This window comes from Podarcis muralis, chromosome 5, assembly GCF_964188315.1.
Source record: "Podarcis muralis chromosome 5, rPodMur119.hap1.1, whole genome shotgun sequence".
Lineage (NCBI taxonomy): Eukaryota > Metazoa > Chordata > Lepidosauria > Squamata > Lacertidae > Podarcis > Podarcis muralis.
This window is the reverse complement of record NC_135659.1, coordinates 94,111,118-94,130,081: the sequence shown is the minus strand read 5'-3', so window position 1 is coordinate 94,130,081 and position 18,964 is coordinate 94,111,118. Positions and strand designations below refer to the sequence as shown.

The 18,964-nt window shown below is 46.4% G+C and overlaps 1 protein-coding gene across 7 annotated transcripts in view; it reads left to right on the top strand.

The window, feature by feature from the left end:
- Positions 1-18,964, top strand: part of KCNQ2 (potassium voltage-gated channel subfamily Q member 2) — a 137,488-nt gene that overhangs the window by 60,767 nt on the left and 57,757 nt on the right. For 6 of the 7 annotated variants that reach the window (XM_077929375.1, XM_077929372.1, XM_077929371.1 and 3 more), the window contains exons 6-8: positions 783-893; positions 2,360-2,455; positions 8,472-8,566. In XM_077929375.1, the coding sequence (XP_077785501.1) occupies positions 783-893; positions 2,360-2,455; positions 8,472-8,566 (302 nt within the window). Of the gene's footprint in view, positions 1-782; positions 894-2,359; positions 2,456-8,471; positions 8,567-8,877; positions 8,926-18,964 lie in introns of all 7 variants that reach the window. The other variant, XM_028735441.2, reaches the window with a different exon arrangement.

The window sequence follows — 18,964 nt, the reverse complement described above, 5'->3', positions numbered from 1 at the left end:
TGGAGGAAATAACAGAGGCCAACCGCTTGGGACTGCAGAAATGCGCTCTACGTGGGGCTTCCTTTGAAGGTGACCTGGAAACTACAACTAATCCAGAATGCAGCAGCTAGACTGGTGACTGGGAGCAGCCGCCGAGACCATATAACACCGGTCTTGAAAGACCTACATTGGCTCCCAGTATGTTTCTGAGCACAATTCAAAGTGTTGGTGTTGATCTTTAAAGCCCTAAACGGCCTCGGTCCAGTATACCTGAAGGAGCGTCTCCACCTTCATCGTTCTACCCAGACACTGAGGTCCAGCTCCAAGGGCCTTATGGCAGTTCCCTCACTGCGAGAAGTTAAGTTACAGGGAACCAGGCAGAGGGCCTTCTTGGTAGTGGCGCCCGTCCTGTGGAACGCCCTCCCACCAGATGTCAAAGAGAACAACAACTACCAGACTTTTAGAAGACATCTGAAGGCAGCCCTGTTTAGGGAAGCTTTTAATGTTTGATGTATTACAGTATTTTAATATTTTTTTTGGAAGCCGCCCAGAGTGGTGTTATTTTTGTTTTAAGCACGAATGTAACAGTGTACGTACTGATGGCAAGATATAACAGAAAAGCAAATAAAAATATTATTAAAAAAGCCAGAAGATACAATATTAATTTCTCTTAGGAAAGAATTACTGGGAGTGAAATTTCATATGGAAATATTTTATTCTTTTGAAAAAGTGTGCAGTCTATTAGACACCAAACCAACATTACCCTTGAAGAGCCGCTATTGATGATATCTGCCTTTCCTCAGATTACACTGACTACCATTGGCTACGGGGACAAATATCCGCAAACCTGGAATGGACGCCTCCTTGCTGCAACTTTCACCCTGATTGGCGTTTCCTTTTTCGCTCTTCCAGCTGTAAGTAGGACATTTTTATTAAGTGATGAAAGTAGCATTGGCATGATGTTGCGGGAAATGACTTTTTTTTTTACCCCTTCATTACTCTGTATGATTCATTGTTCTACATCGAGAGTGGAGAACAAAGCCAGCGATTTAGTCCCTGATCATCAGCTGATGAGTGGGAGTTAAGCCATACTCGGCTCAGCAGTTCTACTGATTCAATGGATTTTGACAGGTGGGCGGGACAACCTGCCTGCCAATCATGCGGTGTCCTAACCTTTGGCCAGCGAGGCCAATCCTAACCAGGCCTGGTGGAGCCAAAGAGGTTCTTCACCCACTTTCACAAGGACAGATACCCCTGAGGTTGCTGCAGAGGTGGTGAGTTAGGAGTTGCTCTCCTGAATCATCAGCAGTTGGGTCCAGTTCAGACGATATTTCTGAAGTCTGATCTTGCCCTGCCCATGTCGCTGGTGCATGGTCCCAGCTCCACCACACTTCCACATGGAAGGTCATACAGCCATGGATTTAGTTTTTTAATTCAAATCACTTTTGTAGATCACAGGTACACCTATTCCCAGGGTAAGAGAGAAGGGAGTCTGGAGTCTGGATTAGTAGTAGACAACGTATTGGGGAAGTGCTGTAGCACCTGACCTCCTGACAGGTGAAGTGGTTAAGAAGTTGACACAGCGCAGATGTGCTGGCAGAGCCAATCTGGTGCTACTGTTTCTGATTGCCACAAACCTGCCATTGATTCCCCTTGGGGAGGTCTCATCTGAGAATGCAGCCTTATCACGTTACAGTGGAGGCGAGATCCTTCAGGGCTGCATTTCTCGCAGCACCAAAGAGGCAAGGAAAGGATTTCAAGATTGGCCAGCTTCATTAACGCGGGACTCCAAAATTCTAGATCTCTGCCCCTGCCAAACTGATGTCCAAGTTTTGTGCTGCAATCCCCATGTTTTGTGCAGCCGCCTCCACTAAGACTGAGCAATAGACACTCAAACTGGGGTTGCAAGTGAAGGGCCAACAACCCAGCCTTGTCCGATTGACTCCAAACCAATGCCAGAGTGGCGTGCTGGTTTGGGGCCATTTGGGGGCCACAAACCCCGCTTTCTGTGCTGCCCCCCAAACTGAGTAACTGATGCTCAACCCAAGGGCTGATGTACTTGTACTGCATCAACCTTCCCTGACCACTGCCACCTCCCTCCTTTCAAGTAAGCAGCAGCAACACAGGTGTTGGCAGGTCAGGTGACCCGACTGCTGCTGCCCGATCACATGATCTGTTGCTGGCCTAGATGCCTCTATAGATTCAGGTCCTCCTCTGTGTGTTTTTCACTTATTCTCTAGATACTTGAAGATAATGTGTCCCTTCTACTAGTGATTCTTAAAGGGGCATGATTTCCCCCTCAATGGAATCTGGTATAAGGGGCAGACGAATGAGTCCATTGACCATGTTAACTGGAAATAGCACTATTCTTTATTCCCAGGGTATTCTAGGTTCTGGATTTGCGCTGAAGGTTCAAGAGCAGCACCGTCAAAAGCACTTTGAGAAGAGGAGGAACCCTGCAGCGGGCCTGATTCAGGTGAGAAGACTGGAATGTGGGTGCTTGGAGGGGGCCGGAACAGGAAGATCGGGGTCTGCAATCTGTGCCCATGGGGGGCAAAAAGCAGGGAGGGGGTGGAGAGGAAAGAGAGAGAGAGAGAGAGAGAGGGAGAAGTGAGGCTCAAGCGGACGCTAAACAAAACAATTAAATGGTATTTTACGGTTGGTTTTAATTGACAGCTGCCCTGAGTGGAACATAAGCAACAGAAGGGTGGGATATAAATTTTCAAATCAATAAAGACCCATGAGCAGGTCTTTGCAGACTTTCTGAGCCGGGCCAGTCTTCAAGGGCAGCTCTCTGTGGGAGAACACTCAGGTTTGCGTCTTGCAAAATGAGGGGATGCGGGTGGCGCTGTGGTCTAAACCACCAAGCCTCTTGGGCTTGCTGAACGTCAGAGGTTGGAATCCGTTCAACGGCGTGAGCTCCTGTTGCTTTGTCCTAGCTCCTGCCAACCTCACAGTCCGAAAGCACGCCAGTGTGAGTAGATAAATAGGTACCACTGTGGCAGGAAGGTAAATAGCATTTCCATGCACTCTGGTTTCTGTCACGGTGTTTTGTTGTGCCAGTAGTGGTTTAGTCATGCTGGCCACATGACCCAGAAAAGCTGTCTGTGGACAATGCCAGTTCCCTCGGCCTGAAAGCAGAGATTAGCGCCGCAACCCCATAGTCGATTTCGTGTGGACTTAACTGTCCTTTTACCTTTACCTTGCTAAATGCCAGTTTGCCAAGATTACTCTGATGCAACAGAGCCAACATGTTACATTGCCTTCATAAAGGTAAAGGTAAAGGTAAAGGTAAAGGTAAAGGGACCCCTGACCATTAGGTCCAGTCGTGGCTGACTCTGGGGTTGCGGCGCTCATCTCGCTTTATTGGCCAAGGGAGCCAGCGTACAGCTTCCAGGTCATGTGGCCAGCATGACTAAGCCACTTCTGGGGAACCAGAGCAGCGCATGGAAATGCCGTTTACCTTCCCGCCGGAGCGGTACCTATTTATCTACTTGTACTTAGACTTGCTTTTGAACTGCTAGGTTGGCAGGAGCAGGGACCGAGCAACGGGAGCTCACCCCGTCGCGGGGATTCGAACTGCTGACCTTCTGATCGGCAAATCCTAGGCTCTGTGGTTTAACCCACAGCGCCACCCGCGTCCCATTGCCTTCATAGTTTTCTACTAATGAGGGGACTTCAGGCATCATCAGACGTTTAGCTAAGGGCAAGAAAAACAGTAGTATCTTAGCTCCACCTGCCTCTGCTCTGGCCTTCCTCTTGAGACTAAAAATACAGCTATTAATACAGAAATACTATTTTCCTTCCTTCCTTCCTCTATAGCCACGAGGCACTTGCTCCTCCCCGGTGGACCAATTCCCACCAGACTCTGAGCCAGAACCCAGAGTTCCATCTGTTTTTCTTAGGCGCAGCACGCCAGCTAATAATTTCCCCCTGATTGCTGTGTGCAGGACTCCAGGGTTTAAAAATAAATAAATCCAACTTCTATTTATACGCTGCAGCAACACATATCAAAGGCTGTGCCAGGGAAATGCTGAATCTGCAACCAGGCGAAATTGCAGGCCTCTCGGCACTCGGGACTCATTACTGCATTTAGATGCCACCCTTTCTCTGAGTTCGGGCGACTCCCGTGGGGCTTCCCCTTGCCTCCTGGCGCTGCCCCTGCAAGGCAGGACAGGAAGCCAGGTGGGGGAGAGGGGGACATTCGAGGGCAGCTAAGCTCCAAAACTCTTGCTGCCGTGCCACCCTGCATCTCTCTTGCAAAGATTTAACCTTTAAAAAGAGTTGATCAGTGCAAACCTTTTGCTTGGAAAGTAGTCTTTGAGCCTTGCAAGCTGAGGAATGGGTGCAAGCGGTAGTGGCTGGTCTGCTGTGGCAAATGGGGTAGTGCCAGCCTCTACTTGGTTGCCTTCCTATTGTGCAATCAGCTCATGGCTGTCAGCCCCCTCCTTAGTCTCAGGTAGATCTCTGTAGGAAGAAGGATGGAGGCAAAACTAGAATTAATCATCTTTTATATATATGTGTGTGTATTAGTTTTGCATAAAAGTTATACACCATAAACATAACATTTTCACACATTTTAAAAAGGGTTCTTTCGAACCTTGAGAGCTCCTTCCTTTCCTCCATGGGTTCCAATTCTAAGATTTTATTCCTGCATCTTTTACTGTAAACCACAGAGCCTAGGACTTGCCGATCAGAAGGTCGGCGGTTCGAATCCCCGCGACGGAGTGAGCTCCTGTTGCTCGGTCCCTGCTCCTGCCAACCTAGCAGTTTGAAAGCACGTCAAAGTGCAAGTAGATAAATAGGTACCGCTCTGGCGGGAAGGTAAACGGCGTTTCCGTGCGCTGCTCTGGTTCGCCAGAAGCAGCTTAGTCATGCTGGCCACATGACCCGGAAGCTGTACACCAGCTCCCTCGGCCAGTAAAGCGAGATGAGCGCCGCAACCCCAGAGTCGGCCACGACTGGACCTAATGGTCAGGGGTCCCTTTACCTTTACCTTTATCTGTTATTTAATCATAGTATCCAAAATCCATGTTACTTTACAAGTGTCATTGTATTCCTGCCAATGATTTCAGCTGTTTACAGTGATCTCTCAACTATGTTAGAAAGCTATTCCAGTCTTTAAAAAAAATACTTGGTCTTCCTGATTTCTGATCTTTCGTGTCAGTCTTGCCATTTCTGCATATTCCATCAGCTTGGTCTCTGGTTGGTACTTCTTCTTCTTTCCATCTCTGGGCAAGAAGCATCCTTGCTGCTGTCGTCTCATACATAAACAGTCTTTTATTTTATTTTGGTAGTTCCGCACCTATAACACCTAGCAAAAAAGCCTCTGGTTTTTTTAAACAAAAGTTATCTTAAACATTTTTTTCAGCTCATTATATATCATTTCCTAGAAAGCCACCCCACATGATGAAACATATACTTTTTACATATCCTTTTACATTTCCAGCACACATTTGAACTGGTTCTGTACATTTTCACAATTTTACTAGGTGTCAAATACCAACGGTACATTGTTTTCATATAAATATAATTTTCTTTCAATGAACAGCAGGCTGTAAACTTCAAATCCTCTTTTCATAACTTAGGAAGAAAATTGTATATTATAACCAAAATCTCTTACCCAGTGTATCATTACTGATGTAACTTCTAGAATTAGTCATCTCTGTCTGTTGTTGGCTCTGTCTGGCTCTGCCTACCATTGGCCTCTCTGCTTTCCATCCTATTGGTTCCAGTGGGCATCAGCTGCCCGTGGGTGCAAGGGGCGATGCTTAGGTAGGAGGAGAAAAGCTATGTCAATCAAACAGTGTCGGGAAAGGCCATAATCTCAGTGGCAAAAGGTCCCAGGTCCAATTCCTTGCACTTCCAGGTGGGGCTGGGAGAGAACTGCAGAGCCACTGAAAGTCACTGGAGAAAAGACAAAAGTCAAGAGAGCAATTGTGTGACTCAGTCTGTGGCAGCACCGAAGGAGCTTGGGGAGGATAACATTTTTGGAACAGCCCATCATGGTGGAAACGGAGAGCATTTGGAAAGCTGTGCACTGCCAAGGTTAACAGAATTCTAGAGCTGGAAGGGACCTCAAGGAATATCTGGTTTAACCCCCTGCAATGCAGTAATCTCAGCTAACACATCCATGACAGATGGCCATCCAGCCTATGCTTAAAAACCTCCAAGGAAGGAGAGTCCACCACCTCTCGTGGGAGTATGTTCCACTGCTGAACAGCTCTTACTGTCAGTAAGTTCTTCCTGTTGCTGTTGTTGTTTAGTCGTGTCCGACTCTTCGTGACCCCCTGGACCAGAGCACGCCAGGCACTCCTGTCTTCCACTGCCTCCCGCAGTTTCGTCAAACTCATGGTGGTAGCTTCGAGAACACTGTCCAACCATCTCGTCCTCTGTCGTCCCCTTCTCCTTGTGCCCGCCATCTTTCCCAGCATCAGGGTCTTTTCCAGGGAGTCTTTTCTTCTCATGAGGTGGCCAAAATATTGGAGCCTCAGCTTCAGGATCTGTCCTTCCAGTGAGCACTCAGGGCTGATTTCCTTCAGAATGGAGAGGTTTGATCTTCTTGCAGTCCATGGGACTCTCAAGAGTCTCCTCCAGCACCATAATTCAAAAGCATCCATTCTTCAGCTATCAGCCTTCTTTATGGTCCAGCTCTCACTTCTATACATCACTACTGGGAAAACCATAGCTTTAACTATACAGACCTTTGTCGGCAAGGTGATGTCTCTGCTGTTTAAGATGCTGTCTAGGTTTGTCAAGTTCTTCCTATGTTTAGTCAAAATCTCCTTTCATGTAACTTGAAGCTATTGGTTTGGGTCCTACCTTCTGGAGCAGAAGGAAACGAGCTTGCTCCATCTTCCATGTGACAGCCCTTGAGATATTTGAAGATGGCTATCAGTCTCCTCTTTTCCAGGCTAAACATGCTCAACTCCTTTGACCATTCCTCATAAGGCTTGGTTTCCAGACCCTTGATCATCTCAGCCTCCCTCCTCTGCACACATCCCAGCTTGTCAATATTCTTCTTAAATGGTGGTGCCCAGAGCTGGACATAGTATTCCAGGTGTGGTCTGACCAAGGCAGTACTATTACTGCCCTTGATCTGGACGCTATAGTTCTGTTGATGCTTGTCATCTTCAGCTGAGCATCACTTGAGCATGACCCCTCACCAGAAGGAAGCTAGCTTTGTCAGCTAGTCTTAAGCTGGGCAACAGTGGGGAGAGAAGAAGGACTTAGCAGGCAAGCTTAATTAATTACACGGGCAAACTCATCTTTCCTGTGGCCTGAATTCCCACGGCTTTGGCTCTGGAAATGGGGTGCAGGTTTTTGCTGCTGCTCCCAAAACAGATTCCTGTGTGCATACAGACAAGAGTACATTTTCATCTTCTATTTTTTAAAAAATCCAACTTAAGATCACATTCTCCCCATCCCCCTTCATAAGGAGAACTGAAATCTTGGCGTGGGGAGAGAGAGAGAGAGAGAGAGGGACTGGAAATTGCTGCATAAATCACCCAGCAGCACTGGTGGGGAACTGTTCCTTATTCCCTGGCACAGCTCTTCAGAGTGTGAGAGAGGAAGAATATGGATCTATGCAGGGCATTTGAGGCCAAAGTAAATGCTGCACGAAGTAAACATCTCAAGCTGTGAGGAGCATCACATCTGAGGGGTGTGTGTGGAGAGAGAGAGAGAGAGAGAATGTGTGTGCTTGCCTAATCAGTTCCTCCATAGGCTGTTTTTCTGATCAGAATCTCTCCCCCTCTCCATATGGTTTTTCACCCACAGGGGGAATGATACTAACTCTGCCCATTGCTGAGCTTAAAGATAACTGATACGCTGAAGAAACACCTGAGATGGTCTTCCTGTCCTCTTTAAGGATGGGGATTCTGTCGCCTTCCAGGTGCTGTTCAGCTATCCCTTAACACCGACCTTGCTGGCTGGGGCAGATGGGAATTGTAGTCCAAAAGCACCCAAAGACTCCCCGGCTCCCCAGGCCTGGTGTAAATGATAGATTGCAGCAACCAGATCTCTCTCCTTGCTTCCACACCCCTCTTTACATTACACCTGCATCCTCAAGGACCGCCTGTTTCCATATGAACCTACCTGGGCCCTGAGATAATATTCTGAGGCCCTCCTTCGTGTGCCTCCTCCTCAAGAGGTCTGGAGGGCAGCAACACGAGAACGGGGCCTTCTCTGCAGTGGCTCCCCATCTGTGGAATGCTCTCCCCAGGGAAGTTCACCTGGCGCCTTCATTGTACACCTTTAGGCGCCAGGCAAAAATGTTCCTCTTTAACCAGGCCTTTGGTTGATCCGATTTACATCCTATGCCCTTTTAAAATGTGTTTTTTGGGGGGCCGGGGGAATTGAGTTGCTGTTTTTATTAGGTATTTTGTGGTTTTATATCTTGATTTTATTCTGTGAAGCGCCCTGAGACTCCCAGGTATAGGGCCGTGTATGAATTCAATAAATAATAATTATAATAATTCTTCCCTTCGCAGGCTGCGTGGAGGTTCTATGCCACAAACCTCACTCGAACCGATTTGCATTCGACTTGGAATTACTACGAGCGAACTGTGACCGTCCCCATGTACAGGTCAGTATTTCCTTATTACCCTTTGTTTTTCTTCTGTGGCTGCCCATCTCCATCCTGCATGCGTCTGTTCCGTTACGTTGAAGCAAACCATTCTGCTTTCACCGTTCTTTTAAAAGCTTGCCGGGAGCAGCCGCTGGCGTTTCCGCGAGTTTAGTTTTCTTTTCAATCGTTGCAGATTTATCTCCCTGTTGTTTCCATGCCCATGGTATTAATTTCTTTTCTTTTCTTGTAAATGTGTGTCCGTGTGTACGTTTTGTGTTGGTTTTCATCTTTATTTTTCTGCACTCGCTGTTGGTGTTGTTCTGTGACAGTGGCCACGCCAAATGCCAGAAGACCTCCTGAAGGGCTCCTCCCAAAAGGTAAAAAATAAAAAACCCCACTCTAAAAAACACAGCCTCTTCTTGATTTCCCCTGGCAATTTGAGCTGCTCTGGTATGTCAGTGTAATGGGGGCTTTTCTGGTGAGTCTGGCTTTTTCAAACAACCTGGAATAGCCTCTTGTGACTGCAGTTCCTTTGCTTTTCAACGCGCAAGAGTTTGAGAGCAGGAAGCATGGGGGATGCCCAGGCAATTGAGCTCACCTTCTAGTAAGAGACTTTCAGCTAGAAAGTTAAGCCCAGCTTAGGGAATGTGACTTGGATGGTGCCAACAGAGAGCTAGTTGGCTGCAGAAATGTCTAGCTGAAGTGGCTGGTGCCTCGGGTTTGACATTTGTAACTCGTGAAATATCTGTGTGGCTTGGCCGCTGGTAGGGCCAATGCAACCCGCGGCTTGGAGACTGTGTGTGACAAACTGTGTTGTAGGCCCCCTTCCGCTGCAGCAGCAACAACAACACGTTTTGAGAGGGTTCGCCGTGCTCTGTTATCTGCAGTTTGAGGGCAAGCTGTGCTTTGTGCAAACCACGGTTTGCCACATTTGGACATGCTTGCAAACGATGGTTTGCTGTGTACCAGAAGTTGGGGTAGAGTCTTATGGAGATGTGCGGCAGGCGGACAGCAGAGCAAGGAAGGCAAAGTCCCAGCCCTAACAGGAAGCCCTTTGTAGCTCTTCCTGTCCCAGTGTGTTCATGCACAACAATTTTGGAAGGGGTTGGTCCAGAGTCTATTTTACCACCAGGAAGTTGCCCTGTGTTGCAGTTCCGATCGTTCCCACATGGATTGCAAGGATTGCTGCCTTCTGTTCTGCTCTTTGTGCTCCAAACAACTTTCTGAATTTCTTGGTGCCATTTTAGCACAGTTGGGGAAACAGGATTTGCCTTCTGTTTTATTTCAATGCTTTTGCAACTCACAGAGCTTCCTTCTATTGCCTTGGCAGCCTTGAGAATCCAGCAAGAGCTATTTTAGACTCCATAGTTAGTAGCTGTGGCAATGTCTTAATCCGACGGACCCATTGACCTATTTTGCTGTTGCGCTGCTCGTTGTGTTTCGAAGTTTTAATTTTCAGTTTTTAGGTGTGTGGTTTTTTAAAAAAATAAAAAAATCCCGGGCACCGAATTTTTGGGAGTTTGCATTTCTGAAATTTATTCTCTGCAAAGTTGCAATGGCCATTGGCCAATATCAATAAAAGCAATTAGATTTTGTTAGGGAAGCTAGCATTGCTTCAGTTTTGCAGGTGGTGAATGTTGAGGCTGAGTGTGAATGACTTTCCTAAGATTACCTGGTGAGTTTATCATCTGGATGAGTGACCAGGAGAGGCAAGCTCAGCCTACAATAACCAGCGTCCTAGGAGACGGATGCCACTGAAAAACACCCCGTGTTCTGTGGGCAACCAGCTGTTTATTATTTATTTATTTATTTATTTATTTATTTATTTATTTATTTATTTCCTAATATTTATACACAGCTTAATTGTAATTGTAAAAAAAAACCTCAACGTGATTTCAAAAAAGATAGAAACGAAAAAATTACCACTAAGAAAAAAATGACAGCAATAATTAAAAACTTTCAAATACAGTGGTGCCTCGCAAGACGATATTAATTCGTTCCGCGATTCTTTTCGTCTTCCGATTTTTTTCGTCTTGTGAAGCACGGTGACGGGAAAGTTTTGGAAAAGCTTCAAAAATCACCATAGTCTTCAAAAACCTCAAAAAAGGCTACTCCTCGAAGTCAAGTCGCAACTGTATTAACGGTGTTAAGAAAAAGGAAACAAACTTGCAAGACGTTTCCGTCTTGCGAAGCAAGCCCATAGGGAAAATCGTCTTGCGAAGCAGCTCAAAAAACAAAAATCCCTTTCGTCTAGCGAGTTTTTTGTCTTGCGAGGCATTCGTCTTGTGAGGTACCACTGTAATAGGCAGATCATCAGCTTTCTAAGCACCTCGGGTAGGCTTGTCTAAGCAAAGGAATACTGTGATATCAATAGGCAGGGAGTTCCACAGATTTCATGGTCTGGGGAGCTGCATGTGGGTAATACAGTAAACCAATTCAGCCCTGATGTTTTCACAGTCTGCCATATTAACATCTTTAAAATGTCTGATGAAATCTGGCTTTAACAGCACCACCAGCATAAGAAAACAGACCCTTTGAGCATTGCACTTCTATTAACACCGGCAGGTAAATGTGGCTATTTTCAGCTGTGAAGGTGCAGAGCTGACTCTATTCAAAATCTGGGTTGAATACTTTGTTCTAACAGCTTAGCATCTAGGACTGCAGAGCAGAAAGCGTGGGAGAGCCTCAACCACTTCATCTCCAGAGACACAAAGTCTCTGTGGTTAGTCGTGTTTCTTAAATTTGCAAGTTTCAAGAGCGTCTGCAGTGAGGCCGTATGTTTTCAGTGCAATTCTGTTCAAGTGGCGCTTACTCACAGGGAAGTATATCTAGGATTGCAGCCTTGCCTTCGTTTGCATGGACGCACGTACACAGAGCATAAAGGAGGATGGAGGTATAACTCTCACACAGAATGAAGATGCTTGCATATAATGCTTAACAGAAAAGTGTGCATGTCTATCCTTTCTAAAAGCAATCCTAATCAGTATAATTAAAGCTTTTCCATACCGTGAAGCAAACGGTCATGTTACATTGTCCAGCACCACCTCCTCATTTATCCTTGAGCGGCTGAATGCCAGGCTAAAAGAACGTAAGAGATAAATTGGATTTTGTCCAGTTGAGTGGCAGCTGGCTTGCTATCGGCCAGAGCGAGATGTCTGCTAGAAATAAAAAACTGAGCTGCGTTCAGTTTGATTCCTGATGCGTGGCATATCCAAGCAGGCATTCTGAGTGTGTTTTTGACCACGGATGTTGTCCGCTATCAGGGGCCGTGTGAAATGCAAGTGGTCACACAATGGGGCTGTTTGCCATACAGTGGACGCTTGGGCTGCGAACGTGATCCATGCAGGAGGCACATTCGCAACCCGCAGTGTTGCATCCGCACACGCGTGGGTTGTGCTTCTGCGCTTCTATGCATGTGCAATGTGCAATTTAGTGCTTCACATGTGCGAGCACCGAAACCCGGAAGTAACCTGTTCTGGAACTTCCAGGTTCGGCGCGGTGCGCAACCTGAAAACGCGCAACCCGAAGCGTTTGTAACCCGAGGTACTGCTTCCGGGTTAGCGAAGTCTGTAACCCGAAGTGTTTGTAACCCGAGGTGTTTGTAACCCGAGGTACCACTGTACAAGGAAATGTGACTCTCAATCAAAAAACCCCCACTCCCCATTGTGCAGGACTCTCCAGTACCAGAGCCCTTCATGTGTAAGAACAAATATGCTGGCTGACATACATTTAGATTTTAATCGCTTATGCATTATATTTCCTGGAAGAAATGGAGGCAGTGAGAGATTTTACTTTCTTGGGCTCCATGATCACTGCAGATGGTGACAGCAGCCACGAAATTAAAAGACGCCTGCTTCTTGGGAGAAAAGCAATGACAAACCTAGACAGCATCTTAAAAAGCAGAGACATCACCTTACCAACAAAGGTCCGTATAGTTAAAGCTATGGTTTTCCCAGTAGTGATGTATGGAAGTGAGAGCTGGGCCATAAAAAAAGGCTGATCTTTCCTCCTTGAGCTGTTTCCCCCCCTGTGGCGGCTGCAGTTCAGAGTCCATAGTTGTGACCCATGCTTTGTAAACAAGGGGGCAAACAGACCTTAGGTTGGAATCCTGCACCTTGGCGTCAGCCCCATGAACCGGGGTGGGTCTTATTCCAAGAAAACAGGGTCGTGCTGTTAGTTGGCCAGCGCTGAAACAAATCTTCCGTATTCCTAACCACCTAAAGGCACCCTTCATTTTTGGAGTTTAAATGGGGTGGTTTCTACTGACAGCAGTTTAGCATCAAAGGACTCTCCAGAGCCCTAGTTCCTTGGCCAGTGGAATATTCTTGCACAGGCTGCCTAGATGAAAATCGCAGGGAATCCCCGTGATGACGCTTGGGGAAAAGAAACTCCCAGAACGAAGGATTCTTTCCAGACGTCTCCCTAGCTGAGAAGCTGCCTGTGTCATTTCACTGCGGGCAGATGACACAATATGGCAATCCTGACTTGAGCTGAGCCAGGGTGGGGGTATTTTCCCGGATGCTAAACACAGCAGACCATGTCGCTTTCCACATCCCTGGTTTTCACAGCGTGCAATTCATCCCCAGGCCAACAATGTGCAGGCTCTCTTTCATCCTTAATGTGCTTATTTGGCAAACTGTGTGAGATGCCCTGCGAAAAATAGTATGAATCCATTGAGTCATAGCTGCCTTTCCTTGCCGGCTGGATGCGGGCGGGCGGCCTCAAAGGTTAAACTGAGGGGACCGATACCAGAGGTGGTATTCTAGGAGATGCTGAATATCCCTCGTGCCTCTCCATTGCATGGGGTGGGTTTTTAATAGAGTTGCAAAAGTTGGGTGCCTCCTGCTCTCTCTGCCAAGTGGTGGCAAGAGCCCATGGAGTTCCAGCCACTCACTCACCCAGGGTTTCTTTGGAGAATTGAGACACAGTGGAGACTAGCTGTAAGAAAGATGGTTTATTCACCTGTTTGCACCATCAGTCTGCATGGGAGGAGTCCAGATCTTACAACACGGTCATTCCAAGTGGGGTTTGTACCCTCTTCTGAGTTTATGGATTTTCTCAGTTTCATGCTCCCTCAATGCCCTGTTTGGGGGAACTTCCCGCGCCACCCTAAAAGTGGTGCTAATGGGGAATGGAGAGCAACATCTACTGCCCTCTGCTGGGGTTTTCTCCTGGTGGATAAACCCAGCTCCACTGGGAACCAGGTTACAAGATGACGCAACTGCTTATTTGGCAAACTGCGTGAGATGCCCTCGAAAAATAGTATGAATCCATTGAGTCATGGCTGCCATTCCTTGCCAGCTGGATGTGGGCGGGCGGCCTCAAAGGTTAAACTGAGGGGACCGATACCAGAGGTGGTATTCTAGGAGATGCTGAATATCCCTCGTGCCTCTCCTCTGCTGCTCCAGAGAAGCGGACACGGAGCAACGGATCCAAACTACAAGAAAGAAGATTCCACCTAAACATTAGGAAGAACTTCCTGACAGTAAGAGCTGTTCGACAGTGGAATTTGCTGCCAAGGAGTGTGGTGGAGTCTCCTTCTTTGGAGGTCTTTAAGCAGAGGCTTGACAACCATATGTCAGGAGTGCTCTGATGGTGTTTCCTAATTGGCAGGGGGTTGGACTCGATGGCCCTTGTGGTCTATTCCAACTCTATGATTCTATGATTCTAACAGACTCTGCTGGGGGCTTTTGGGAGGAAAAAATGGCAGCCGGTGATCTTTGAGAGCAACACAGAAACTCTAGTGAAGGGCAATGAGTTCTGTCTTCATCCTCTCCAATTTCAGGGGGGTTAGTTCTCTAGTTTCACCCCCCAAAAAATTCAAGCTGAAAGTTCTTTATGGGGGGCATAGTCTGTTGTTGCCCCAATCCTATTGAATTCCCTTCTTCCCTCTACCATACAGCAGACATTACCCATCAGATGCTTCCAACATCTTGTAAAGATGTATCTTTTTTGCTCAGGGTTCCCCTGATCCATTTGACTGGACCTTAATATAGGGATCCAATTAATCTCTGTTTAATTTGATTTTTATTTGCTTTTCTACATTTTTATGCCGTTTTATTTGTTTTCAGTTGCATCCTTGTTTCAATACCCATTGTTTCTATGTCCCACACAGTGTACAACAGCACTTGGCTTTCTTTAAAAAACCATTAAGTGGTTTAGAAAAAGCTTTTAAATGGATAATTTTTGGCCTGGCACTAGTTTTTTTGGCGTGCTGTTTTATCTGCTGCTGTTTTCTTGGCATGTGTGCTTCTTTAAAACAGGATTTTATGGGTGACTCCTGGCCTCAGCCTCTAGTTTAACGTCACCCTTTTGTAGACATGCTGTTTTGTGAACTGCTTTGCTTCTTATTTTTAGAGCATGAAAGGATCACATAAGTATTTCAAACAAGGATCAAAGGAGATCTTTGGATGCCAGTCGCTCCCTTGCCCTGAGGGAGCAAAATATCCTGTTGCTCCTCCTCCTCCTCCTCTTCTTCTTCTTCTTCTTCTTCTTCTTCTTCTTCTTCTTCTTTTTCTTCTTCTTCTTCTTCTTCTTCTTCTTCTTCTTCTTCTTCTTCTTCTTCTTCTTCTTCTTCTTCCTCTTCCTCTTCCTCTTCTTCCTCTTCTTCCTCTTCCTCTTCTTCTGCAATCCCTTGTAGCTGAGTAAGATTGTCTTCCATAAACACCATTTTAACAGTGAATCCGTAAGTGACTGTGGAGGCCAATTCTGGATCCTTCCACAGTGGGGACATAGGTATCTGGGTGGGAGTAGATCACGGTGTGGATTTGCCAAGCATGCCTTCCTCTTAGCACGTTTCTCCCTTGCACCAGTGTGGTGTAGTGCTTAAGAGTGGTAGTCTCGTAATCTGGTGAACCGGGTTCGCTTCCCCGCTCTTCCACATCCAGCTGCTGGGTGACCTTGGGCTAGTCACACTTCTTTGAAGTATCTCATCCCCACTCACCTCACAGAGTGTTTGTTGTGGGGGAGGAAGGGAAAGGAGAATGTTAGCCGCTTTGAGACTCCTTCGGGTAGTGATAAAGCAGGATATCAAATCCAAACTCCTCCTCCTCCTCCTCCTCCTCCTCTTCTTCTTCTTCTTCTTCGCCCATGACACCTTTAGTAAAGGCTGTTCTCCAATTGGAGCACTTGCAGGCAAGTGTTTCCCAACTGTTGGTGTTTATACTACATTTTTTTAGATTTGCTTTGAGACAGTCTTTAAACCTCTTTTGCTGACCACCAGTATTACACTTTCCATTTTTAACTTCGGAATAGAGAAGTTGTTTTGGAAGGCGATCATCAGGCATCTGCATAACATGACCAGTCCAACGAAGTTAATGTTGAAGAATCATTGCTTCAGCACTGGTGATCTGTGGTCCAAAGTATCTCTGCTCTTACGGGTGATTGCATAGAGCTGGTCACAATATGGTAGGGAGAGAGTCAGGATACTGCTGTGGATAGGTCAGTCTTCCCCCAACGTGATGCTCTCCAGATATTTTGGAGCACTTCAGGTGGTTGGGGCTGACAGGAGATTTAAGTAAGTCCCAAGGTGAAAAAGAGCTGTCGTGACACTGATACCTTCTCCCACTTATTTCTGAAGTGGGAAAAGTGTCTTCCTGGCATGGGGGTGTGGGAACTCCTGCTCGTTTCACCACCACAGTGCAGACAATCCTTTATCAATTCCATTACCCCATCAATTATTTGCAGCATTGCACACAGTTCTGGAGTTTAAGCAAGGTTGCGCACAAGTATTAAGTCCCAAAAGCGAACAGGAAGGAATGTCCCGTGAGTTCACAGAAGTGCCTTCACAGCAGACTGTGATATAAAGCCGACAAGAGCTTCTAAACACCTTGTTCATTTCACCTCTGAAGACGCATCTTCAGGCTTGCAGAGCTGGAGTTGGGGACAAAGTTTTATCGGTTTCTCTGTAGCTTTTCACAGGGATTACATAATTTAGGTTCGTTGTTGATTTTTCCCCCTCCAGGATTTGGTATCCTGGGGAAGAATTCAGTGTAACACTAAATAAATTATTCCATCAGCTCAGGGCATTTCAGAAGGAATGATCCCTCTGCTCCTCACCTCGTGTGCTGTTCTGGGGGTCCCCTGATTAATTTTTTTTTTGGGGGGGGCATGTGGGGTATGGAGGAGAGAGGAGGGAATGTTGCATTCGTGGAAGACTTTGCACTGGCTTCTGCAAGCAGGACTTATGAGTTGAACCCAGCCCTGTGCAATTGTGGGAGGCCAACTCTCCCCCACTTTATGTATCCAGGGCAGCTGTTTACCAGCTCCATCTGGTACGCCGGCTGAGACTCGACTTGCTCGCAGACTGACCTTCTGGTACCTGCCTGGTTATGTCCTGCTTGTACTACTACAATGTGATCTACCTTTGGGGCTACCTTTGAAGGTGACTCGGAAGCTACAACTAATCCAGAATGTGTCAGCTAGACTGGTGACTTGGAGAAGCTGCCAGGACCATATAACACTGGTCCTGAAAGGCCCACATTGGCTCCCAGTACATTTCTGAGCAGAATTCTAAGTGTTGGTGCTGACCCTTAAAGCCCTAAACGGTCTCAGCCCTGTATACCTGAAGGAGCGTCTCCACCCCCATCGTTCAGCCCAGACACTGAGGTCCAGCTCTGAGAGCCTTCTGGTAGTTCCCTCACTGTGAGAAGTGAAGGTACAGGGAACCAGGCAAAGGGCCTTCTCTGTAGTGGCACCCACCTTGTGAAACACCCTCCGATCAGATGTCAAGGAGATGAGTAACTATGTAACCTTTAGAAGGCATCTGAAGGCAGCCCTGTATAGGGAAGCTTTTTAATGTACAATGTTTTATTATGCTTTTATATTTATTGGCAGCCACCCAGAGTGGATGGCGCAACCCAGTCAGATAGGTGGGGTACAAATAACATCATCATCATCATCATCATCATTATTAGGGTTAAATGCATGCATGTACAAACGTCATTCAGAAAAAACCCTGAAACATTCTGCTCAGTTTCCATCAATGAGGTAGGACGGTGCAGAACTTCATGGAAATAAAGGACAAGCTCAGAACATGCCAGTCATCCCATGTTCCTCTGCTCACAACCAACCCCCATCCCCTTTATTAATTGCAAAAAGGCAACTCCATTTTGAAATTATCAGTTAGAAAAATCGGAGACTGGGAATAGAGGGGAAGAAAGGCACAGATGTTCTTAAGGAGAATTTCATCATCAGTGGAGGAAAGGAGACAAGCAACAGAGTGTTGCAAAGAGAGAGGATCTGTCCATCATAATAGAGTTCCAGTCCGTGCACTGCTCCGATTCCCAATAGATAGTGCATAGATGTTTCCAAAGTGATCGAAGAATTTAATTTTAGGTGCTATGATTTACAAAATGCCATTTTTAAATATACACCAGATGGAGAGATTCTGCATTTTTCTGTGAATTGCACATCTAGATTTTTCTCACAGTCCTCTCTGCATCAGACTGATCTTTAAGGTGATGCCGAGAAGGTCACACACGGTGGAGGTTTAACTCTCTTCTTTGTAATTAGGATTAATGACACTTGCCTTTCAAATGAAGAGGATTAATTAATTCTTGTAAGTCACCAGAGAGCCTCTTTATTATTATAGGCAGTGATTTCATCTGCGGGAAAGCTACTCTGGTTAAATCTTAAAAAGTAAGTGCTACAGCAGGCTATAACTCAGCCACCGCAGAATGGCAGAATTTGTCTTCCCGAGTTGGGCAGAAGTGTATTTATCTAGAGTATATAATGACATAAGAAGAGCTCTGTTGCTTATACTACCTGGAGAATTAAAAGTATTTTCCTAAGGTCTGTCCTTCCTCCTTGCAAATACTATGGGTGGAATTCAATGTAGCCTTAAGTGGGGAATGCATGTGCAGAACAAAGTCCGCTCAGGCAACAGGACTGGCCTGGGGGTTCCCCTTCTGAGCAGATTTAGCACACATGTTCCACAACAACTTAGGGCTCACTCTTAATTTCAGGGGTGTGAGTTCAAGCCCCACATTGGGCAAAAGCCCCTCATTGCAGTGGGTTGGACTAGATGATCCTTGTGGCCCCTTCAAACTCTACAATTCTATGATTCACACTTACCTTCCCCCCCCGCGCTTTCTAGGCACAGTTTCCCCTCCCAGTGTGGTCCTTTCCCTGTGAAAACTCACTCTTTAATGCTGAATCAGAACAAACAGCAATTAGGGGTTTCTGCAGATTGCTGTTTGCTCCAATTCTGCAGTAAAGAGTGGACCTGGGCCTAGAACTGCAGCACTAAAGGAAATCCAGATGAACCCTTGGTTTAATCCTACCCTGCAGGTCTGGATTTCCTTGTGCACAGATCTAGGATGTCTAACTTTAGGGACACTTGCTTCCTTAAGGAGCAAGCTCTTCTCAGCTTATCCTGCCTCAGAAGGAAGGTAGGAGCACTTATTTTCCCATCAG